The sequence below is a fragment of the Pseudorasbora parva genome, chromosome 6, assembly GCF_024679245.1.
Source record: "Pseudorasbora parva isolate DD20220531a chromosome 6, ASM2467924v1, whole genome shotgun sequence".
NCBI classification, from domain to species: domain Eukaryota; kingdom Metazoa; phylum Chordata; class Actinopteri; order Cypriniformes; family Gobionidae; genus Pseudorasbora; species Pseudorasbora parva.
The window spans coordinates 40,700,152-40,725,644 of record NC_090177.1 but is presented as its reverse complement, the minus strand read 5'-3'; the positions used below and the strand labels follow the sequence as shown (position 1 = coordinate 40,725,644).

At 38.4% G+C, this 25,493-nt stretch overlaps 2 protein-coding genes across 5 annotated transcripts in view; one reads left to right on the top strand and one right to left on the bottom strand.

Moving 5' to 3' along the window:
* LOC137079021 (glutathione hydrolase 7) overlaps positions 1-25,493 on the top strand; it is a 209,213-nt gene that overhangs the window by 13,495 nt on the left and 170,225 nt on the right. The window lies entirely within an intron of this gene.
* The window catches only part of plcg1 (phospholipase C, gamma 1), a 69,873-nt gene that overhangs the window by 16,841 nt on the left and 27,539 nt on the right, over positions 1-25,493 (bottom strand). For 2 of the 4 annotated variants that reach the window (XM_067446941.1, XM_067446939.1), the window contains exons 8-24: positions 25,255-25,277; positions 23,479-23,548; positions 23,120-23,221; positions 22,294-22,412; positions 18,961-19,046; positions 17,792-17,912; positions 17,504-17,672; positions 16,767-16,889; positions 16,580-16,681; positions 13,876-14,063; positions 13,558-13,758; positions 12,996-13,115; positions 12,715-12,895; positions 9,426-9,503; positions 9,229-9,332; positions 4,002-4,095; positions 3,785-3,854 (exon numbers count right to left, since the gene is read on the bottom strand). In XM_067446941.1, the coding sequence (XP_067303042.1) occupies positions 3,785-3,854; positions 4,002-4,095; positions 9,229-9,332; positions 9,426-9,503; positions 12,715-12,895; positions 12,996-13,115; positions 13,558-13,758; positions 13,876-14,063; positions 16,580-16,681; positions 16,767-16,889; positions 17,504-17,672; positions 17,792-17,912; positions 18,961-19,046; positions 22,294-22,412; positions 23,120-23,221; positions 23,479-23,548; positions 25,255-25,277 (1,951 nt within the window). The remainder of the gene's footprint in view (positions 1-3,784; positions 3,855-4,001; positions 4,096-9,228; positions 9,333-9,425; positions 9,504-12,714; positions 12,896-12,995; positions 13,116-13,557; positions 13,759-13,875; positions 14,064-16,579; positions 16,682-16,766; positions 16,890-17,503; positions 17,673-17,791; positions 17,913-18,960; positions 19,047-22,293; positions 22,413-23,119; positions 23,222-23,478; positions 23,549-25,254; positions 25,278-25,493) is intronic. The other 2 variants (XM_067446942.1, XM_067446940.1) reach the window with 1 other exon arrangement.

Below are 25,493 nucleotides of genomic sequence, written 5' to 3'. Positions count from 1 at the left end.
ACACCGCTGCAGCAGGGGGGTTTCATGACCCTTTAAACAGGACAATATTGCAACAAAATTTGATTTGGCTGCACAGTCGTTCTGGAGAAAACGGTGATGTTATCGGCTTATTTTAATTTATCATACAGCAGTTTTATTTAGGATGGCGCATCGATTACACTAGAGTATGAATATTTGACAGATCGAAGTTATTGCGCCGGAGATGGGTTTATTGGGGATGACGTGCCGGTGAGGCAAATTCAGAGGAGACACCAATAGACACTGTTATATAATATATTTTAAGTAAACATGAAACAGCATTTCACTCCTGCCATCTACACATTCGACGAAGGGGAAAAGCAACAGCGTGAGGATTTGGTGAATCAACTGAATTTATGGTCCAATATGGGAGAGGATGAAAAATAATAGGTTTTGGTGATGTCCACTGAAAAGGAAATTTGTTTCAGAAGTGCAGTAAGTGAATTAGTTTTGATTAAAGATTAGGAAGACAAACATGTTCTCTCTGGAATAACAGGCACTGTTGATCCCTGCACAATGAGACCAGAAACATGTTAAAGACAAATACTGTCAATTCTGTCGATTTCTAAAGGTTACATAAAGCACTCACAACTCAACTATTTACAGTTAATACGTTAAAGCATAAAAAGCATAATCTAACTCTATTATTTGTTATTTTAAACAGTGATAGTTGTTAATTACAGTTCATTTGTTTAAACTGTTGCCATCTGAAAAACGCTATAGGTCTATCAAAACACACACCACAAGATTCACTAACAGTTTTTATCCTAAAGCGGTCACAACTACAATACATTCTTGGCATACAAGAACCATGCATATGCAATAATATTAGGAGCATTTCATTTCTGTGCAAAATGGCCTTTGTTTGAAATATACACAATTTTCTTTAACTGTATACAGTCTTGTTCAAAATAATAGCAGTACAATGTGACTAACCAGAATAATCAAGGTTTTTAGTATATTTTTTATTGCTACGTGGCAAACAAGTTACCAGTAGGTTCAGTAGATTGTCAGAAAACAAATGAGACCCAGCATTCATGATATGCACGCTCTTAAGGCTGTGCAATTGGGCAATTAGTTGAATTAGTTGAAAGGGGTGTGTTCAAAAAAATAGCAGTGTCTACCTTTGACTGTACAAACTCAAAACTATTTTGTACAAACATTTTTTTTTTCTGGGATTTAGCAATCCTGTGAATCACTAAACTAATATTTAGTTGTATGACCACAGTTTTTTAAAACTGCTTGACATCTGTGTGGCATGGAGTCAACCAACTTGTGGCACCTCTCAGCTGTTATTCCACTCTTAACAACATTCCACAATTCATTCACATTTCTTGGTTTTGCTTCAGAAACAGCATTTTTGATATCACCCCACAAGTTCTCAATTGGATTAAGGTCTGGAGATTGGGCTGGCCACTCCATAACATTAATTTTGTTGGTTTGGAACCAAGACTTTGCCCGTTTACTAGTGTGTTTTGGGTCATTGTCTTGTTGAAACAACCGTTTCAAGGGCATGTCCTCTTCAGCATAGGGCAACATGACCTCTTCAAGTATTTTAACATATGCAAACTGATCCATGATCCCTGGTATGCGATAAATAGGCCCAACACCATAGTAGGAGAAACATGCCCATACCATGATGCTTGCACCTCCATGCTTCACTGTCTTCACTGTGTACTGTGGCTTGAATTCAGAGTTTGGGGGTCGTCTCACAAACTGCCTGTGGCCCTTGGACCCAAAAAGAACAATTTTACTCTCATCAGTCCACAAAATGTTCCTCCATTTCTCTTTAGGCCAGTTGATGTGTTCTTTGGCAAATTGTAACCTCTTCTGCACATGCCTTTTTTTTAACAGAGGGACTTTGCGGGGGATTCTTGAAAATAGATTAGCTTCACACAGACGTCTTCTAACTGTCACAGTACTTACAGGTAACTCCAGACTGTCTTTGATCATCCTGGAGGTGATCATTGGCTGAGCCTTTGCCATTCTGGTTCTTCTTCTATCCATTTTGATGGTTGTCTTCCGTTTTCTTCCACGTCTCTCTGGTTTTGCTCTCCATTTTAAGGCATTGGAGATCATTTTAGCTGAACAGCCTATCATTTTTTGCACCTCTTTATAGGTTTTCCCCTCTCTAATCAACTTTTTAATCAAAGTACGCTGTTCTTCTGAACAATGTCTTGAACGACCCATTTTCCTCAGCTTTCAAATGCATGTTCAACAAGTGTTGGCTTCATCCTTAAATAGGGGCCACCTGATTCACACCTGTTTCTTCACTAAATTGATGACCTCAGTGATTGAATGCCACACTGCTATTTTTTTGAACACACCCCTTTCAACTAATTCAACTAATTGCCCAATTGCACAGCCTTAAGAGCGTGCATATCATGAATGCTGGGTCTCATTTGTTTTCTGAGAATCTACTGAACCTACTGGTAACTTGTTTGCCACGTAGCAATAAAAATATACTAAAAACCTTGATTATTCTGGTTAGTCACATTGTACTGCTATTATTTTGAACAAGACTGTACATTGGCAAGTACATCATTTTGTTGTATGTTTGTTTGTGCAATGACACTACAATAATCTAATTTTTAAAAAACATCTAATGACAGTGAATGAAGAACTCACTATTTGTACATAGCCTACTAATATATTAACAATGCAGAGATGACAATATTTAACTATAAATGAACTATAAACTAATGGTTTCCAAATGATTTGTAAGGTCTTTATGTCTGTATAAAGTGTTACCGTTACCAGTAGGGGTTAACGATTCATTTTAACAACGATTCGATTCGTATCACGATTTGAGGTTGTCGATACGATTTAAGGACGATATTGGTTCATTTAGAACGATATGATCTGAAACGATTCAGTGACTTTTTTGCCAAAAATTTAAATCAGTGACGATTTATTTCAGTCGAATCGAATTGTTGTTAAAACGAATCGTTACACCCCTAGTTACCGGAGCAACTGGATGCAGTGAAGCCGATAATTCTTGGTGGTGGTCAGGGGTCAGCTCTGTGCCGCCCCATACGCAACAAACTGCGATGCTCTGTGTATTCTGACAGCTTTCTATCAGATCCAGCATTAACTTCTGGAGCAGTTTGAGCTCCAGTAGCTCGTCTGTTTGATCGGACCACACGGGCCAGCCTTCACTCCCCACGTGCATCAATGAGCCTTGGCCGCCCATGACCCTGTGGCCGGTTCTCCACTGTTCCTCTTGGAGCACTTTCGATAGAGACTGACCACTGCAGACCGGGAACAGCCCACAAGAGCTGCAGTTTTGGAGATGCTCTGAACCACTCGTCTAGACGTCACAATTTGGCCCTTGTCAAACTCACTCAAATCCTTACGCTTGCCCATTTTTCCTGCTTCTAACACATCAACTTAAGGACAAAATGTTCACTTGCTGCCTAATATATCCCGCCCACTAACAGGTGCCGTGATGAGATAATCAGTGTTAATCACTTCATCTGTCAGGTCATAATGTTATGCTTGATCTGTTTACCACAAAAGGGCAGAAAACTGAACCTCCATTTCATACGACTTTAAAATTACATGCACGAAATTTGGAAGATAATTATATATATTTTCACGCATGTGTCTATTATACTTTATTACATGGAGGAAAAAAAAGTGAATAATAAGCTGAAAATAAAAAGCTAAACAACATTAAATTAATAATGATTGGTCTTTGTAAGGGCCTCAAACGCTGATCTGACGATGAGTGTGTATCAGGGAAGAGGAACAAACACACACTCACCGATTTGACAGGAAGACACGTCCACACTTCCTCTCAGGAGATCTCCCAGAGGACTGTTCTCTGTGGCCTGCTGGGATAGAGAGGGAAAGGGCAAAGGTCGGAGCACAGAGCGGTGTGAGGACAGAGCAACAACAAACACAAACACACACACACACACACACACACACACACACACACACGTGTCTGACGAGTACGAACACAAACGCCCTGAACTCACAGATCGGTCAGGCTCCACGGCCGTCGGGCTGATTTCCTCAACGTAATTCGCAGGGAACCACAGTTGCTTCTTACCACCGCAGTCTCCCTTCCACCTGTGTGGAGAACACAAATAGACACGTTTATTTTCAGGTTTTTTGTGTTGTTGTGCACCAAATCAACAGTGAATGAGAGAAACGGCCCAGACAGGCTCCAAAAACACAAATCACCAAAAACGCGTAAAAATAGGCTCTGGAAAGTAAACCAGACTCTCTGGCTAGATAGATATTTATGTTTCAGAAATTCAAACAGAGCATGGCATAGAAATCAGTACAAAAATGAAAAAACAGCCATGTTTGACCCTTCAGGGCGCAACAATCAGCGTTGCGGTGACGCATTACAAGTAATGTGAGTTATGTAATGAGATTACTTTCCAAACAACAAGTAAAGTAATGCATTTCTTTTTTCAAATAAGTAACAAATATACTATAGAGAGTAAACTATAGCGAGTTACCTATGGCGAGTTACCTATAGCGAGTTTTAAAAATAACTTTTCCCAACACTGACAACAACAGCCCGCTCACAACAAGAACGACATCTATAGCAAAAACTATATTATCTCCACACCAACAAACGATAAAGCACGTCTGTCACTTTACACGCTCAAGCTCTTTAAGGCACGATGGATCCTGAACGGCTGTTTTTATCATTCATCAGCTGGAAAACAACATCCTGAAAGTGATTCAACTATAAAGTGAACGATATTGTTCCTCTGCCATTATGTTTATAATTTGGACTTCACTATTCTCACAGATACAGAATGATTATTGAAACTAATCGGTATAATTTGTGATTGAATTGTGATATTTACGAGTGTAAGACATTCATACCAAGGATGATAACTATTATAACAATTACAAGTAATGTGAGTTATGTAATGAGATTACTTTCCAAACAACAAGTAAAGTAATGTATTTCTTTTTTCAAATAAGTAACATAAATATACTATAGAGAGTAAACTATAGAGAGTAAACTATAGCGAGTTACCTATGGCGAGTTACCTATGGCGACTAATCTATAGCGAGTTACCTATGGCGACTAATCTATAGCGAGTTACCTATAGCGACTAATCTATGGCGAGTTACCTATGGCAAGTTATCTATAGCGAGTTACCTATAGCGACTAATCTATAGCGAGTTACCTATAGCGACTAATCTATAGCGAGTTGCCTATGGCGATTAATCTATGGCGAGTTACCTATGGCAAGTTATCTATAGCGAGTTACCTATAGCGACTAATCTATAGCGAGTTACCTATAGCGACTAATATATAGCGAGTTGCCTATAGCGAGTTACCTATAGCGACTAATCTATAGCGAGTTACCTATAGCGACTAATCTATAGCGAGTTGCCTATAGCGAGTTACCTATGGCGATTAATCTATGGCGAGTTACCTATGGCGAGTTACCTATAGCGAGTTACCTATAGCGAGTTACCTATAGCGACTAATCTATAGCGAGTTGCCTATAGCGAGTTACTAATCTTTTAAAAATAACTTTTCCCAACACTGACAACAACAGCCCGCTCACAACAAGAACGACATCTATAGCAAAAACTATATTATCTCCACACCAACAAACGATAAAGCACGTCTGTCACTTTACACGCTCAAGCTCTTTAAGGCACGATGGATCCTAAACGGCTGTTTTTATCATTCATCAGCTGGAAAACAACATCCTGAAAGTGATTCAACTATAAAGTGAACGATATTGTTCCTCTGCCATTATGTTTATAATTTGGACTTCACTATTCTCACAGATACAGAATGATTATTGAAACTAATCGGTATAATTTGTGATTGAATTGTGATATTTACGAGTGTAAGACATTCATACCAAGGATGATAACTATTATAACAATTACAAGTAATGTGAGTTATGTAATGAGATTACTTTCCAAACAACAAGTAAAGTAATGTATTTCTTTTTTCAAATAAGTAACATAAATATACTATAGAGAGTAAACTATAGAGAGTAAACTATAGCGAGTTACCTATGGCGAGTTACCTATGGCGACTAATCTATAGCGAGTTACCTATAGCGACTAATCTATGGCGAGTTACCTATGGCAAGTTATCTATAGCGAGTTACCTATAGCGAGTTACCTATAGCGACTAATCTATAGCGAGTTGCCTATGGCGATTAATCTATGGCGAGTTACCTATGGCAAATTATCTATAGCGAGTTACCTATAGCGACTAATCTATAGCGAGTTACCTATAGCGACTAATATATAGCGAGTTGCCTATAGCGAGTTACCTATAGCGAGTTACCTATAGCGACTAATCTATAGCGAGTTGCCTATAGCGAGTTACCTATGGCGATTAATCTATGGCGAGTTACCTATGGCGAGTTACCTATAGCGAGTTACCTATAGCGAGTTACCTATAGCGACTAATCTATAGCGACTAATCTATAGCGAGTTGCCTATAGCGAGTTGCCTATGGCTACTAATCTATAGCGAGTTACCTATAGCGACTAATCTATAGCGAGTTGCCTATAGCGAGTTACCTATAGCGACTAATCTATAGCGAGTTACCTATAGCGAGTTGCCTATAGCGAGTTACCTATGGCGAGTTACCTATAGCGACTAATCTATAGCGAGTTACCTATAGCGACTAATCTATAGCGAGTTGCCTATAGCGAGTTACCTACAGCGACTACTCTATAGCGAGTTACCTATAGCGACTAATCTATAGCGAGTTGCCTATAGCGAGTTACCTATAGCGACTACTCTATAGCGAGTTACCTATAGCGACTAATCTATAGCGAGTAACCTATAGCGAGTTACCTATAGCGACTAATCTATAGCGAGTTACCTATAGCGACTAATCTATAGCGAGTTGCCTATAGCGAGTTACCTATGGTGAGTTACCTATAGCGACTAATCTATAGCGACTAATCTATAGCGAGTTACCTATAGCGACTAATCTATAGCGAGTTGCCTATAGCGAGTTATCTACAGCGACTAATCTATAGCGAGTTACCTATAGCGACTAATCTATAGCGAGTTGCCTATAGCGAGTTACCTATAGCGACTACTCTATAGCGAGTTACCTATAGCGACTAATCTATAGCGAGTTACCTATAGCGAGTTACCTATAGCGACTAATCTATAGCGAGTTACCTATAGCGACTAATCTATAGCGAGTTACTTATAGCGAGTTGCCTATAGCGAGTTGCCTATAGCGACTAATCTATAGCGAGTTACCTATAGCGACTAATTTATAGCGAGTTACCTATAGCGACTAATCTATAGCGAGTTGCCTATAGCGAGTTGCCTATAGCGACTAATCTATAGCGAGTTACCTATAGCGACTACTCTATAGCGAGTTACCTATAGCGACTAATCTATAGCAGGTAACTCGCTATAGGTAACTCGCTTTAGATAACTTGCTATGATAAATTACCATGGATTACTCGCTATTGGTAACTCGCTATAGATTAGTCGCTATAGTTTACTCGCTATAGATTAGTCGCTATAGGTAACTCGCTATAGATTAGTCGCTATAGGTAACTCGCTATAGGCAACTCGCTATAGATTAGTCGCTATAGGTAACTCGCTATAGATTAGTCGCTATAGGTAACTCGCTATAGGCAACTCGCTATAGATTAGTCACTATAGGTAACTCGCTATAGATTAGTCGCTATAGGTAACTCGCTATAGATTAGTCGCTATAGGTAACTCGCTATAGATTAGTCGCTATAGGTAACTCGCTATAGGTAACTCGCTTTAGATAACTTATAGCGAGTTACCTATAGCGAGTTTTAAAAATAACTTTTCCCAACACTGACAACAACAGCCCGCTCACAACAAGAACGACATCTATAGCAAAAACTATATTATCTCCACACCAACAAACGATAAAGCACGTCTGTCACTTTACACGCTCAAGCTCTTTAAGGCACGATGGATCCTGAACGGCTGTTTTTATCATTCATCAGCTGGAAAACAACATCCTGAAAGTGATTCAACTATAAAGTGAACGATATTGTTCCTCTGCCATTATGTTTATAATTTGGACTTCACTATTCTCACAGATACAGAATGATTATTGAAACTTATCGGTATAATTTGTGATTGAATTGTGATATTTACGAGTGTAAGACATTCACACCAAGGATGATAACTATTATAACAATAAAGATATAGTTCTAAAAATAATTATCTCAGTATTAAAAGAATAGCAGAGTTCCCACCACAACTATAACCATAAAGACATGGAGCAACAATATTGTTGAAATCACTTTCAGAATGATATTTTCCAGCTGATGAACGATAAAAACCATTGACAGCCAATCAGAATCCACCCTGTTTTAACGAGAATTTAAAGAGACAGACGACTATACTGCAGCATGAGATTATGGCTAATATAGTTACTGTTCTTGATGTGAACGGGCTTTAATTCTCAGGTCTGCTCATCCGTTTTTAGACCTTATTTACCTCAGTTAGTGGCATTATTTATCACGGTGAGAGTATCACTTCTGTATCTATGAACACTGGCTCACTGTTGTCTTTCTGCCCCTTGAGTTTACCACTGTATCTATATAAACCGCTTCCTGGTTCTTGTAAAACAAACCTAAAGACTCAAATTCCCAGAACATTGTCCTCCTGAAAGTGTCACACTCACAGTAATGGATTTACAATCTGCTGTAGCATCGGAGGTTAGGCGGCACGTGCCTCTTTGAAAAGTATTATAGATACTTTTTAGTATATGTTATTTTATTATTAGGTTTTCAGTCTTTTAGATGCCACAATCCCGCAAATATGATCATCCTAAAATTTAAAAGGCAGCTATACATTTTCAAGAATAAAGACCCAATTTATACTGTGGGAAATGTATATTACTGCACTGTTATTTGTATTATTTATATAAACATTTATTAATGTTTATACTTATATTTAACAAATAATATTTATTTTAATCAATGTTTTGTTTATTTAAATCAAAATGTATTTATTTAATTTATTATTTTAATAAAATGTATTTATTTAGTTTAGTCTTTTTTATTATTTATTTTTAAAAAAGTGTTTGAAAACTCCTGATATTCAAAATTTTTCTTGATGTTAAGAAACTTGATATGTAGTTCCTGAACAAGCCCAAAATAATAAAATTGTAATAAAATGGTTGTAAAGCGTTATGGTGTTTTTTTCACGCTGCATTGTGTTTAGATATAGTCCGGTACTCACCAGCCCCCTTCCTGTTTGTCCACATTTTGAATGATGGCGTTCTTGTTGAAGGAAAGTTCATCATCTCGCTGGGCTTTGTACTCATACATCGCTCGTACTGTGCACTGCTCACACACACACACACACACATAAGTGTCACACACTAAACCGACCATGATGGGAAACACTTTCTGCAAGCAGCTTGAGAGCGGAGGCACCTTAAATGTGGGCATCTGATTGGCTTCCACATAGAATCCAGGGTTACGGCCCTCGTACAGGGATCCATAATCAGGCTCCTGCACACAGACACACAGAGATCGAGCCTTCAACTGCCATCCACACAAAACAGCCTGAACCAAACCATCAGTTCATTCCTGGACGGGATGTACAGATGCACTCAAGGATACAGTAGCTCAAAATAAATCCCAGTGCTCACCGCAAGCAGCCTGAACTGCCGTTTTCTTCTTTTATAACTTAAGAACATTAAGAAATATTTTTAAAAAAACGAAATATTCCTACAACAGTGCTCACCGCCTTGAGACGGGCTCGTTTAAATAAATAAATCATTTTAAATAATTGATTTAAACTCCCTCCAAAAGCATGACACTAGCTATGTTTACATGGACATATGCGTTTCAAATCACAACGCCACATCCCGTTCCTGTCTTTAAAAGCGGTGCGCTGTCGCCCATCTTACGTAACAATGCAAATCAGTCAAATCACGCTAGATGAGGTTTGGAATTTGATTGTGCGGGTAAAAATGGGTTTGGGTGGACTAAATTTGGGCGGGTTTGGGGTCAGTTCAGCGGTTTTCAAAAAGCTAAATTGTATAGTCTAATTGCTTAATAAACCAAACTCAAGTGTGCATTTGCGCCATAAAATCAGTCATCCCGGCACACACAGGCCCACGCAGAGTCCGCTGGCGTAGGTGTTGGCGTCGCCGTCGAGCACACACTTTCAGCCAATCAGCTTTGTCAAAACAAAGCGCAACACATTTTAAGTGCATTGTTATTTTTTTGTTGGCAGATTATTGTACAGTATTGATGAATGACCCATTTTGACAGTGGTGTGCGCATAAACGTGTGAAATGCCTGTTAATTACGTTGCTTTTTCGTCATTAACGTTTACATATTGTGCATAATTAAGGACGTGGCCACTTTGAGTGATAGCCGTTAGTCTGCTATCTGTTAGTCATCACATCAGTAAATAAGTATTATATAAGTAAGTGTAAACAAATATTACACTTAGTTGAGTTCAATATATTTATTTTTACACCATTTAAAGGGTTAGTTCACCCAAAAATGTCATTAATGACTCACCCTAATGTCGTTCATCTTCAGACACAGTTTAAGATATTTTATATTTAGTCCGAGAGCGAATGCACACTATACTGTCCATGTCCAGAAAGGGAATAAAAACATCATCACAGTAGTCCATATGAGACATCAGTGGGTTAGTTAGTCTCTTGAAGCATTGAAAATACATTTTGGCCCAAAAATAACAAAAAATACAACTTTATTCAGCATTGTCTTCTCTTCCGAAATTGTTATTTTTGGAGCAAAATGTATTTTCGATGCTTCAAGAGACTCTGATTAACCCACTGATGTCTCATATGGACCAGTGTGATGATGTTTATATTCCCTTTCTGGACATGGACAGTATAGTGTGCATACGCTTAGATACGCTCTCGGACTAAATATAAAATATCTTAAACTGTGTGTGAAGATGAACGGAGGTCTTACGGGTGTGGAACGACATTAGGGTGAGGAGTTAATGACACACATTACATTTTTGGGTGAACTAACCCTTTAACGTATTAATTGGTCATTGTAATGTAGTTGGCCTTAAAACATGAATAAATATATATTAATTAAATTTCCAAACCATTTTATTTCTCCCCAATTATAGTTTCTGCCCATATTTGAAGCAGATATCACATTTTTCTCCAAGTTCTCTTAGACAGATGGTATACTGTTTTCAATCAATTGTTGTCTTGCAAAACATGAGGGCGATTGCATTTTAGAGTGGCGATTGAGTGCAGAAGCAAGCAGTATATTCTGTGAAATGCGTGCTCGTGTATCATCTCAATGAGCTTTTATTTCATTTTATGAATGAGCATTACGAGTCTTCCAACACTTAAGTTCAAAACGTTTGAAAACGCTAGTGTGGATATAGAGCGTTTTTAAATGAAAAATATTTTATGTTTGCATAAAACCAGGCAATTCTATTATAGCTGGGGATTTCAGCCATATCTTGTGCATCAGACTGTAGGTGTGCAACCCGAGACTTGCAGCGGGCCTACATTTTTTCCTCTAGATACTAATTATAGGCCAACCACTGGAGCTCTTTCAGGGGAACGTACATGCACCAGTCACACACAGCAGAAGGAAGTTAACTAGAAACCAGAAACACCAACTCTGAGCTAACAATAATAAGGTATATGGTATGAATGCCGTCACATCGGCCAGTCCAGATTTTGAGTTTATACACGCGAGTAGCACCAGTGAGTGCTGTAAGTTAATTATCAAGTGAACCCGTGAAGGGATAGTTGACCAAAAATGTCCCTCATGTCTATAACGGAGTCCACACTCAAGAGTGTTAAAAGTAACACACAAACAGTGTTAAAGTTAGAGGTAATTAAGTGATTACTTAAGTAATGATTGACCATTAGTGACGAATGCCTGCTGTCAACAAGCAGAATCAATAAAGGAAAGAGGTCGCCATTATGGTGATCAGTGTTTCCTTAACTTTTAGTTTGACCTTGATTTTGTTTTATAAAACCTTGGCTGCTGTAAAGTTATTACAGCCAGACAAATCGAAAGGAAATGTAACCAAACCAGGTGTTGTTGGTTATGTTGGAACGTAAATATCACGATAGGTTTGGATGAGAATGATCTCAGTTAACTACATAATGATTATGTCACTATCAAAACATAACCACACCTGAAGAAATTTCAAATCTCAGTGCTTTCTTTGCCACAGCAAATGCGTTTTATAAACACAGTCGAAGCAGCAGAGAAAATAAATTATGATTTGAAAAAAAGCTTAACTAAACACTGCTTAAATAAAGTGATCAGTGTTAACTAAAGTGTTAACTTTAGCTTAACTAAAGTGAACACTAATCACCATAATGGTGACTTTCCTTCAGTGAATGTGCTTGTTAACAGTAGGTGTTCATCATTAATTGTCAATCATCACTTAATTATCTCATTAACTTTAACACTGCTTCAGATTTACAGTTAACACACATGAGTGTGTACTCAAATAAACTCTGAGGAGTGTTAATTTAACACTGGGGGTTTTGTGTATATTTTGAAAAATGTCTCAGTGTTTTTTTTTTTTGTCCATACAAACGGAAATTAATAAGCACCAAAACAGTTTGGTTACAAAATATATTTTGTGTTGCACAGAAGGAAGGAAGTCATACAGGTTTGGAAGGACATTCAAGTAAACTATCCTTTTAAGCACAGATTAGATGAGCCGAGATGGATGTTATTCCAGACTTACAGCAGTGCCGATCTTCTCCAGTGTTTCCTCGTTGATGGGGTAGCGTAGCTTCATCTTGCGGTACAGTGGATGTTTCTCGTAGTAACTGATTAAATCTACTAAACTGTCAAACTCAGAGGTGCCCAAAACCACAGTCTGTCCCTCCTGCTGCACACGGCAGTGCTTTATCTTACCCTCCGCCCTGAGAGAGCAAACAAGGGGGGGGGGGGGGAAGACAAGTGAGGAAAAACTACAGAATCAAGGACACAATAAAAACATGAAAGCGGGAGTCTGGATTTTACCGGAAGGAAATGGCGAAAGAGTTGTATTCTGTTCTCTTCCTAACGAGGAAAGCCCCGTCACGTGGGACTCTCATCAACATGTTTTCAGCCTGACTGCGGGACAGACACGCGTGGTACCACCTGCACGGAAAACACAAGCTCAAATTAGACCGGGAAAACACAAGGAAGACAGGAAACGGCACACAAACCCTGCTCCACATCCACTGCTGTTATTCCCTGCGATGTGCACCACTGATCACAAGTTTGGAGGCAGGAACACTTTAGGGTTACACTTTATTTATTAAGGTGTCCTTGTTACAGTGTTATTATACATTCAATTACTGACTAATAGTAATGAACTACATGCACTTACTATAGGATTAGGGTTTGGTTTAGGGTAAACTACATGTAGTTTGCATAATTTATAGTTATTAGTATAGTAACCACATGTAATGTGGGACAAGGACACTAAAATAAAGTGTTACAGATTTTTTTTTTTAAATGAAATAAAAACATTTATTCATCGCTCACTGCCCCTTTAAGAGCTTTTACTCATCAGTTGTGAGGTGGGTGAGAGACTCACTCTTTGCTCTCGTGAGCGTTGGTTTGTGGCACCGGCTCAGTCAGCTTCATCTCGAACTCGTTGCAGCGCAGAGGCACCTGCTGGTAATGCGTGATGAGCGCAAACAGAGTGTCAAACACCAGGTTATCCGTCAGGTAGAACTTCGGGCTGCCGGCTTCCTGCCGAGAGTGAATCCTGCAGTGCTGAACGCGACCGGACCGCCTGAAGAGGAGGGGAGGGCGGAAAGACACCTTTTCATTTTACAGACATTTTCTGTTTCCAAGTAAACAATCGGTCAGCTGCTACTCTGTGACTATGCCAAGGTAATGCTGTTGTTACCAGAAGGAGAGCGTGTAGTCGCCCACAAACGTCTCGCTCTCCCGCACCAGAAAGGAGCCGTCGGGCGCCCCGGTCTCCAGACAGTACTCCGAAAGCAGCCGCTCCGCGATTTGACGCCCGTCCCGTCCCGCACCCAGCTTACCGTGAAACCACTTCTCCGTTACATGCTGGTCCATGCCGTTACAGATCTAAACAACACGAGAGGTCGGATGTTGAATCACACTTATGCATTCCCAGAGCTACCACTGGCTGAATTACCAGTGGTTTTCTTTTACCGTGAATTAAGTGAGGGCGATATAGCCGATAGATATCGCGGTTACGCTTTTTGTGATGGTGCAGCACGGCGGTGTCACATGAGCGCAACCGCGATGGAGACGATAGTCAAAGGTTTCTATCAATAGACACATTTCTACCCGCAATATCACCCTCATTTATCTCCGTTTTTTAAGCATTGTGATTTAAAAACCATGTGATTTTAAACCATTGAAGCACAATAAGCAGCTAAAGAGAAGTAATTTCACTATATGAGCGCTCTGATGGTTTCTGAGCGGTGCGCAACATGACACCGCTGCTCAGAGCGCGAGAACTGAACTGTGCTTTTTGCCGCTTAATTGGTGTTGAACAGTTTAATGCACAAACTTATGTCAAAGCCAAGTCTCTGCAAGTATTCTCTTGTAAAAAGACATTTATGACTTTAGTGAACATAAACAATTGAGAAAGAAAACATGTCTCGGTGTATTGGATCAGTGCATTCGCTCTTAAAGTGACAGCGGCCTAATAAACCTGCTTCTGTCGGTGTCATTAATGTTAATCAGACAGTAAAAGAAAGAGAAAGATCACTTACTTCTTGACTGAATCACTTTAGTAACTTTAATAAGAATAAATGTATATTTAATTTAAACAGCGTAAATTGCATAGAATTTATGTAGTAACTGTAATTCGTTTCTTTGTTGTTATTTTATCACCGTTTTTTTCTACTATGGGTAGTATTAGTTTTTTTTGTGATACTGAATTATGAAATTTCAATGGTCTCAAAATCTGATATCACAAAAACCTTATTCAAAGCAAAAATAACTATATTGTGATAGATATCGTTATCGTGAAATAAAATAACATATGATATAAGATTTTGGACATGTCATCCAACTCTAAACTAACCACTAGTTGAGCAAACTAAGAACAAATCAGAAACAAAATATTCATCAGTGGTAAGGAAGTATTTTGAGCATATACCGTGGCAACAAAATAACTGAATCGAAAGCAGCACAGGAACTTCTGGGGAAATGGAGTAATAAAAAGTCCCACACTACATAGTGATTATTGTTAGTGATAGTGCTACACTTTTAATGAGGACTCAAAGCATTATCAAGTTGTGTTGCAATTATGCAATGTAGCAAAAAACTGTCACACTGACCATTCTACTTGAATAATATATATAAGATTGAACCGCTCGGTACGGCATTCACGGTTCAAAACGCGCTGGTGAATTGCGTGTTTTTCAGTTGTGCATTTAATTAATTATTTCCATTTCTCTCTGTTTGAAATATTTCAGTGATTGTGAACACTTGTCCTTAAAGGGACAGTTCACCTCTAAAATTATGTTAATAAAAGAACAAAAGACAAAGAGAAAAATCACTCACTGCTCTTCAATACAGTTGTAATGCAGTAGCTTTTAATCAATGTATATTGTATACTGAAGACTTTGTAGTATTCAATTTAGCCTACATGTATTCATTCAATTTCATTTTTATGCTACTGTACAGCTGCCACTGTAAATCTTTATATATATTTATTTTATATTATACAATACACTAGAAATGTGTACAAGGGTTTTATAAAGAAAAGTTAAGTTTAATTAAGGTTTTTCCAAGTAAAATACAGAAAGAGTATTACTAATAACTTTCTGTTCCTGTCGCCTAAAAATAGAATTAAAAAAAGCAAAAAACTGAACTAAACCGAAAACCGAGGTATGTATTGAACTGCATCCCTAGTATGTAAAAATAACATGATTATCAACATTTATGATCATATAAATCAGAACTGCGTAATGTTAGTGAATGAGATGTGGACGCAGGAGGAGCTACAGGACTGAAGCATTAGAGGTGTTGATGGACTCGATCTCCTCCATCTGTGTTTGATCATCTCTGAATCTGATCTGGAAACAGTCTTTCACAAAAACACGATTTTTTTTTCTTCCAGAATTTTGTTCACAATGTTGCTTTTTTAATGAAACATACCCATACTCAAGAGTTGATAAAGTAATGCATTATTCTTTTGATATATTGCTTGCTCAGATATTCATTAAAAAAAATATTCTGTGGGCTACACATTTTTTTGTGCAAATGGTCAAAAACCCTGGCGTTGGCTGGCAACTTTTTTTTAAGAAACGATGGCGGGAAAAGAGTTAAAGAACAGGCAAAGAACGATACAGTTTTCAGTGATGAACCTACTCTTACAACAGCGGTTCTGTTAATAACCCTCTGCCGGTCTGATGGTCCGTCAAAAGTGACGCGTTTTGTGTAAAATAATATGTAAAATGTGAATTTCTCTGTCCAGGTAACTCGGTCTTAACCTCATCTCGAACCCTCGTTCAAGTACATATACTAAAGACATTGTAACAATACAAAGCAGGCTGAAAATAATGCTATTTATGACTTTAAAGGCCTCGTTTTGAGACCAGCTGAGCAGACTGTGTTTTCCTCACCTCTCTGTGCTCCTCCTCGTCCTCGTTGCCTTGATTACTCGACGTCTCCTCCGAATAATAGATCTTATTGCTGGTCAGAACAAAGAAATGAGGGTACCACTCCTGTGAGGACGACACCAGAGAACATTGATCACGAGTCTGCCACCAGACTGAACCCTCCTGTAAGAGCAGATGAAGAGCATCTCACGTGGTTTATGGGGTCCTCCAGGTACAGGATGCCGTTCTTGATGGAGTTGCTGATGTCGTTCTCCGAGTACGGCGTTGAAGACGAGACCTCCTCATACGCACTTCCCTCGGCTAGTTTCTTGTGCTGAACAGATCAAGTCAACAATAAAAGGTAGCTTGTTGAGAAACTGGCTAAAAATCCCATTTCCTGCCATGTAACCAAGCGGCAACCTCCCGCGATCTCTCTTGAAGCTTATACGGAAGTGACTTAAACTGCAGTTCATCGACTGGCCACTAGAGCGGCTCCAGAAGGAGCAGAATCTCATTGAGCCCCATGTTAAAATGCCAACTTTACAGCAGAAAAATACGTTTACAGCCTGGGACAAATTGTGGTTTTTGTCTATACGGCTAATTTTGCCCTTCATGACAACTGTGAGGGGGTGAATGCTTTTATAACTCATTCGTTTACATCATATAAAGCCTTAAAGTTTTGCATAACTAAGGGCATGGCCACTTTGAGTGACAGGTGGATTGCCGTTTGTCTGCTGTCTGTTAGTCATCCCCTTACCTCAGCTCCGCCCACGTCCCACCTCTTTGCCCATTTTCTGTTATCTGGGCGTGACTCTCGCTCGCAAGATGGCGACGGCCAGCTCGTCTCTACTTTAAGCTTCAGAACGGCTTATCGTAATCCTATGGGTGACGTCACGGACACTACGTGCATATTTTTTGTACAGTCTATGCATGTAACCGGGCTCTCACCTTAATGAGGATCTTCCTCTTGAGCTGATTGGGCGAGGGGAGGCCGTCCGCCGAGATGTCCACCGCTTTGGTCAGGAGCATCTCTCCAAACACTTTCTTAAAGTAGGTGGCCATGTTTCTCTGCTGGACAATACTGCAGTGGTCCTCGATGGAGAGGATGATGGGATATCTGCATGCAAACACATGCAGCGTAATCGGATTATCGCACATTCTTGAAAAGAAGACTGTATTATAACATCCCATCACACACACACACGCACGCGTCATGTGGGCTGACCAGACACTCACTCAGATGTGACGAAGGCATGTTCTTTGATTGTTTGAAGCACATCGTTGAACTTGATCTTGGTGGTGAGGGTGTGACCGTGGTAGATGACAGGCATCCCATCAGGACCGTCCCAGCAGTCCACTGCAAAACACACACACACACACACACACACACACACACACACACACACACACACACACACACACACACACACACACACACACACACACACACACACACACACACATTACAACCGCCTGCCAGAAATCACAAAACAACAGATCAAGCTATAGTAGTTAAGCCGCCTTTATTTATAGAGCACTTTATACAATACAGATTGTTTCAAAGCAGCTTTACAGTGATAAACAGGAAAATAATGAGTCAATGTGACAAAGTTCAACTCTAAAAGACAACAGTAAACTATTCAGTTGAAATAATTCAGTCTAATAAAGTCTAGTCTTATAGTTGCAGTTATGATAAATAAATTGATTTAGTTTATAAAAACAATATTTACTCCCTAAAAAAGATACACAATTTAATTGTTATACATTTCAGGAGTATTTTGTTTGCTTATTTTTTATTCTACGTGTTTGTAAAAATGTGGAATATTATTTAAAAATAAATAAAGAACTGGTTATAAAAAAAGAAACAAAATAAAACTAACTAACAAACAAACTAATTAAATGTTAGATTTTTTTCCGAGCAGAGGATGCTAAAACTGCAATATATATATATACGCATAATGTCTGTGCTTTTTGTTTGTTTATTGTTATTGTCCACTAAATTTTTAAAAATATATAAAAAAATAAAACAAAAACATATCAACCACACTATATATATACGTGTGTGTGTGTGTGTGTGTGTGTGTGTGTGTGTGTGTGTGTGTGTGTGTGTGTGTGTGTGTGTGTGTGTGTATATGCCAATATATTTATTTGTTTGCATATTTAATTATTTATATTTGTATATATTTCTTTATTTACAATTTAACTATATAAAAACATGAATAGCAGTTTTACTACAATGAAAACTAAAGTGGAAAAAAAAGTGTATTAAATATTGTTCAATGCAATAACTGCACCACTGTATTATCAGCACGTAAGTTCCTATGTTAAAATGTTTTATATTTTTTATTTGTATATGAACCACTGATCATTGCTAGTGATTGTCTGAGTGTTGTGTTGCGACTTACACTCAATGCATCTGCAGCCCATCCGCAGACAGCGGGCGTACGCCTCCAGAGACGACTCGCTGGAAAACTGGTCTCCCGTCAGATAGCTAAAAATACCAGCACACACACGTCAGACCTGTCTGCATTACTCCATACACCCATCACACCTCACACACCACCATCAACAACCCTTTCACCTTTATCACCGCTAATAAACACCCCAGACGTAAGCCACGCAAATGGCCTGTACCAACACACTCAAGAATTCTTTCCATTCTGTCAGTCTTTACCCGGCTCCCTTTGAACTACCCAACAGCTTTATAATCTAGATAAACCGGTTAAACACAAAAATCTCTCTTAATTGATCTGAAGTCATGAGAGAAACAACATGCAAGAAGCAAAGTTTTTCAACCGCGAAAAAAGATTTAAATAAAACAGCTGAACAATATGTCAAGTAACGTCACATTTACCTCAGAAAACCCTTCAGTGTCCATAAACTCATTAGTCAGCTCTAGAGATGAGCAATTTGATAAATATATGCACAACTTTACATAGGCATTTAATATAAAAAAATATAATAAATAGCCTGAAAAATGTTATGTTTCAAAAAACAAATTGGAGTAGAAATATGATTATATAATTGTAAAGTTAGTATTATAACTTTATTAGTATAAAAAAATCATTGAGTGTAATTGATGTTTGTATTTAAATCAGCTAAGGTTAACATTCATTAGAGTAATGTAGTACCGACACCCATGTAAAGTTTACAGCATTAGTTAGAAGATTTTTATCCTCAAGAAAATGTGCCATGAACTGTATTCTGATATACATCCACAATAATCAATAATGAATCGAAATCGTAAACAAATCAAATACTTGTGAATGGAAATCGAATCATAAAATGTGTGTCAATCCCCAGCCCTACCCGACAACCTGTCGCAGCACACTAGTGTGTCACGGGGCAGTGGCTGGGAAACACTGCTCTAACCAACCAACTAAAACCATTAGACACAAATAAACTAACTAAAACCAACCAACTTACCACCTAACCAACCAACTAAACCAACCAACCAACCAAACAAAAAACTAACTAAACAACCAACCAACTAAACAATTAACCAACCAACTAACTAACTAACTAACTAACTAACTAACTAACTAACTAACCAACCATCTAACTAAACCAACCCAACAACAAACTAACTAAACAACCAACCAACCAACTAAACAATTAACCAACCAACCAACTAACAAACAAACTAACTAACTAACTAACTAACTAACCAACCATCTAACTAACTAAACCAACCCAACAACAAACTAACTAAACAACCAACTAACCTAAACAACTAGCTAACCAACCCAACCAACTAAACAACCTACCAAACAAACAAACAAACAAACAATTAAAAACCAACTAACTAAACAACCAACCAGCCAATTAAACAACTAACTAACCAACCCAACCAACTAAACAACCTACCAAACAAACAAACAAACAAACAAACAATTAAAAACCAACTAACTAAACAACCAACCAACCAACTAAACAATTAACCAACCAACCAACTAACAAACTAACTAACTAACTAACTAACTAACTAACTAACTAACTAACTAACTAACTAACCATCTAACTAACTAAACCAACCCAACAACAAACTAACTAAACAACCAACCAACCAACCTAAACAACTAACTAACCAACCCAACCAACTAAACAACCTACCAAACAAACAAACAAACAAACAATTAAAAACCAACTAACTAAACAACCAACCAGCCAATTAAACAACTAACTAACCAACCCAACCAACTAAACAACCTACCAAACAAACAAACAAACAAACAAACAATTAAAAACCAACTAACTAAACAACCAACCAGCCAATTAAACAACTAACTAACCAACCCAACCAACTAAACAACCTACCAAACAAACAAACAAACAAACAAACAATTAAAAACCAACTAACTAAACAACATACCAGCCAATTAAACAACTAACTAACTAAACCAACCAACCCACTAACTGAGGAACCAACCAACTAAACAAACAAACAACTAATTAGCTAACTAACCAAACAACTCTTTCTACATCTAACATTTTGGTTATTTTTAGGGATGCACCAAATCCAGGATTCGGGTTCGGATTCAGCCTAATATTGGGCTTTTTGACTGGGTTTGGTTTCTGCCGAACCTTCGAATTTTTTTCCACCGAACCGAACCCGCTTGCGCTACGCGATACTGGTCGAACTTGATGGCGCGGTTGATTATGGCACCGTGTTTACTATAGTAGGTGGACCGTTCGAATGCAGTAGGCTGTGAGAGAGTGAAAATGGAACTTGTGAACAGAAAATGTGTTGTTTGGCAGTACTTTCAGTCACAAGAAGGCAATTCAAGTCGAGCTATATGTTCAATCTGCAATGCCGATTTGTCTCGTGGTGGCAAGAACCCTAAACAATAGCCGCTGGACGTCCGGTTCGCGAACGTATCGTTCTTTTTAACTGGATCTTTTTAGTGATCCGGTCGAACCAGTTCACCAAATCGGACTGAATCGTTCTAAACGGTTCGCGTCTCAAATCAGCGCTGATCCCACAAGTTACTATAGTTCTGTATACCATCTAACCAAATAACGAACCAACCAACCTATTCTGTCCCTAACTTACTAACTATTTGGTTATTTTGAATTTTAGTTAATTAATACTAACCAACTAAAACTAACATACCATCCAGTTCTGTGATATTATATTGCTGAATTTATACTCTATCCAACAAGAAAACAAACAACAACTCTTTCCCAGTCATATAACATTTTGGCTCTTTGACGGAGAATCATTTTATACCATCCAACCAAACCTCCCTCCATCATCTAGCACAGGGTGTGCAGTCCTGCTACTACAGAGTCACAGGTCGCTGGACAACACTGATCTGGGGGTTCATATGATTTTATACACTTACTAACCAACAATCTATCCAAGCCTTACCCATCACCGTGTGTGCTCTAGAGAGCAACAGGACACTGGCCCTCCAGGAGGAGGTTTGGACACCTCTGATCTAACAGGGTGTTTTGGTTCATCGAGCATGGATTTATTTTATGCACCAACTAAACAACCAACCAACCCTTTCCCCCTCATCTAACGTTTGAGTTCTTTGAGGGATGAACGTTATCTAGAGATCTGTTGTCAACGTATCTGGACTAGTTACTAGATACCTTAAAGAGAAGAGAACTTTAATACAGCCTCTTAACATCACAGTCCTGGCCTCTTGGAAGTGTCAGATTAATCAGCACTGTTTGACTGCATACTGAAAATTCAGCATACAGGGAACACCGGTCACGCCTTGAATACTCACGTGTTGTGGGACGAGGAGATCCAGTAATGGGACAGGGGGTTGTTCATGTCCTCTGCCCGCACCTGATCGAGCTGCGAGTCCCAGATAGTGTTCTCTTTAGAGAACAGATACGTGAGGAACTGAGAACCACAAAACGTGTTAATGTTAAAAAACAGCATGCTGCTGACAGACAGTAAGCATGAGTTAGCAGTCAGAACCGCTGATCGTTTAAACACTACACACACACCGATGAACCGCTTCAGTGATACACTCCAATCCCCATCAAAGGTACAAAATATGACAAGAGGGTTGTTTTATCAGTAAAAAGAACATGAACCAGGAAATGTCCTTTCCTATTTTTTGTTTCCCTTTTTGTCTAAAAAAAACTTTGTAGTCACCTTTATGATTTGTGTGTGTAATAGCAACTTCAACATGAGAGTGTGTCAAACATATTTTTATAAACAGGGACTCTCAATGTTAACTATATGCACTGCATATGATCACATAAAAAATAATTCAAAGTTTAACTTTGAAAAAGTTCATCTTTTTCAGGAAAGTTTAATACAAATAACTAATTCAAATAGTTCTTGCAAATAATAGATCAGGATATTCAAAAGCAGCTAATTAAAGAGGGAAGTGGCAGATTAACATATCAAACAAAACAATCTGAGGTCACAGAACTGCAGTGAAGCAGGAAGTGGTGATGTGGGTACAGCATGGGGCTTGCAGCGCCGCTGATATAGGTTTGATTACCTGAGAACGAGTGTACTGTGTAAACGTATGTCTAGAACTAGTCACTTTACCATTTATGCATATGGCCAACACATTTATGCAATGCAAATGTCACCTCGTCTTGATGATAGTACGGCTGCTCGATCTCTCGTAGAGGATCCTTCAGGTAGTGGAACATGAACTCCTGCACCTTGTTATTGTCTGCAGCCCAAAGCTCCTGAAGACACACACACATACATACACATATTATATACACACACACACACACACACATACATATATACATACACATATTACACACACACACATATATATATATATATATATATATATATATATATATATATATATATTAGTTACCAACATCTGAATTACAGGATCCCTTCCCTTATCAACACACTCTTCCGTACAAATGTAAGCATCCAGTGGACAGATGGTCGGTTTGAGCAATAAAGTGAAAAACACATATCTAACCTTCTGATGTTCAATTAGGAAGTTCTGGAAATCCTCCAGTGAGATCTTCTGTTCCGGTCTCTCAATAAACCTGTCAGAAACACAGATCAGTGTTACAGCCTCATGTCTGAAAACCCAAGAGATGTTCTATGATGTCTGAAACCTATTTAAATGCAATAAATGACCATTTACTAAGAGTTTTTTTTTGTGTGAACAATTCAACTTACTTAACAACCAGATCTTTCCTCATCTTACATGTTGGCTCTTCGAGATTAAATTTATACTCCAACCAACCAGCTAACCCTTTTCCCATCTGACATTTTGGCCATTTAGATGCTGATTCAATTTATACTCTAACCAACCAACCAACAACGTAACCAACCAACTAACTCTTTCCCTATATTACATTTTGGCTCTTTGATGGTGATTCAATTTATACTCTAACCAATCAACTAACTCTTTCCCTATCTTACATAACCAACCAACTAACCAATCAACTAACTCTTTCCCTATCTTACATAACCAACCAACTAACCAATCAACTAACTCTTTCCCAATCTTACATAACCAACCAACTAACCAATCAACTAACTCTTTCCCTATCTTACATAACCAACCAACTAACCAATCAACTAACTCTTTCCCAATCTTACATAACCAACCAACTAACCAATCAACTAACTCTTTCCCTATCTTACATAACCAACCAACTAACCAATCAACTAACTCTTTCCCTATCTTACATAACCAACCAACTAACCAATCAACTAACTCTTTCCCTATCTTACATAACCAACCAACTAACCAATCAACTAACTCTTTCCCAATCTTACATAACCAACCAACTAACCAATCAACTAACTCTTTCCCTATCTTACATAACCAACCAACTAACCAATCAACTAACTCTTTCCCTATCTTACATAACCAACCAACTAACCAATCAACTAACTCTTTCCCTATCTTACATAACCAACCAACTAACCAATCAACTAACTCTTTCCCAATCTTACATAACCAACCAACTAACCAATCAACTAACTCTTTCCCTATCTTACATTTTGGCTCTTTGATGGTGATTCAATTTATACTGTAACCAGCCAACCAACTACGTAACCAACAACATAACCAACCAACCAATCAACTATCTCTTTCCCATCTTGCATTTTGGCTCTCTGATGGTGATTAAAGTTATACTGAACCAACCAACACATACATAACCAACAGCGTAACCAACTAACTAAACAACCAATCAACTAACACTTTCCCAATCTTACATTTTGGCTTTTTGATGGTGATTCAATTTATACTGTAACCAACTAATTAACTAACTTACCCTTTCACCATCTAACATTTTGACCACTCTAACCAACCAACTAATCAAACCCTTCCCAATCATCAACTAACTCTCCAAGAAACCTTCCTCCATCATCTAGCACAGGGTGTTTGTGTTTGTTTTGGGCGGGGGGGACACCTTTATACACTTACTAACCAGCCAACCAACCAAATCTTTCCTAATATTCTAACATTTTGGCTCTTTGAGCGAGAATCCATTTAAAAACACTTTTTTAACCAACTAACTAATCAACCAACCAAATAGCTGACCTGGTCTGAGTTTTTGCTCACACAGACAATACTGTTTGGGTGTATAAAATGAATAATATCAAAACAACAACAACAAGATAATGGCAATAGCCAACACTTAAATAGTTCAATCGAATCGTAATTAATGTGTTGTAAATGATCATTTGTCATTCATAAACTCTTTAGCTTGAAAAAGAGAAAATGAGTGAATACCTTTGCAGCAATGAAATCTCCATCTATAAAGAGACAGAAAGAAATGCTGTGAGTAATTCAATTAATACCCGATCTTGTAACAGTAGCCATTTCAGCTCGACTACAGTAAAACACCAGGTTAACATCTGCAGCTAAAGCCCGTCCATATGCAGACCCATCTGAGGCTAATCAGCCGATAGAGATATCACACACCCGCACAAGTGATTCAATCTACACACACACACAGCCCTTTGAGTGCA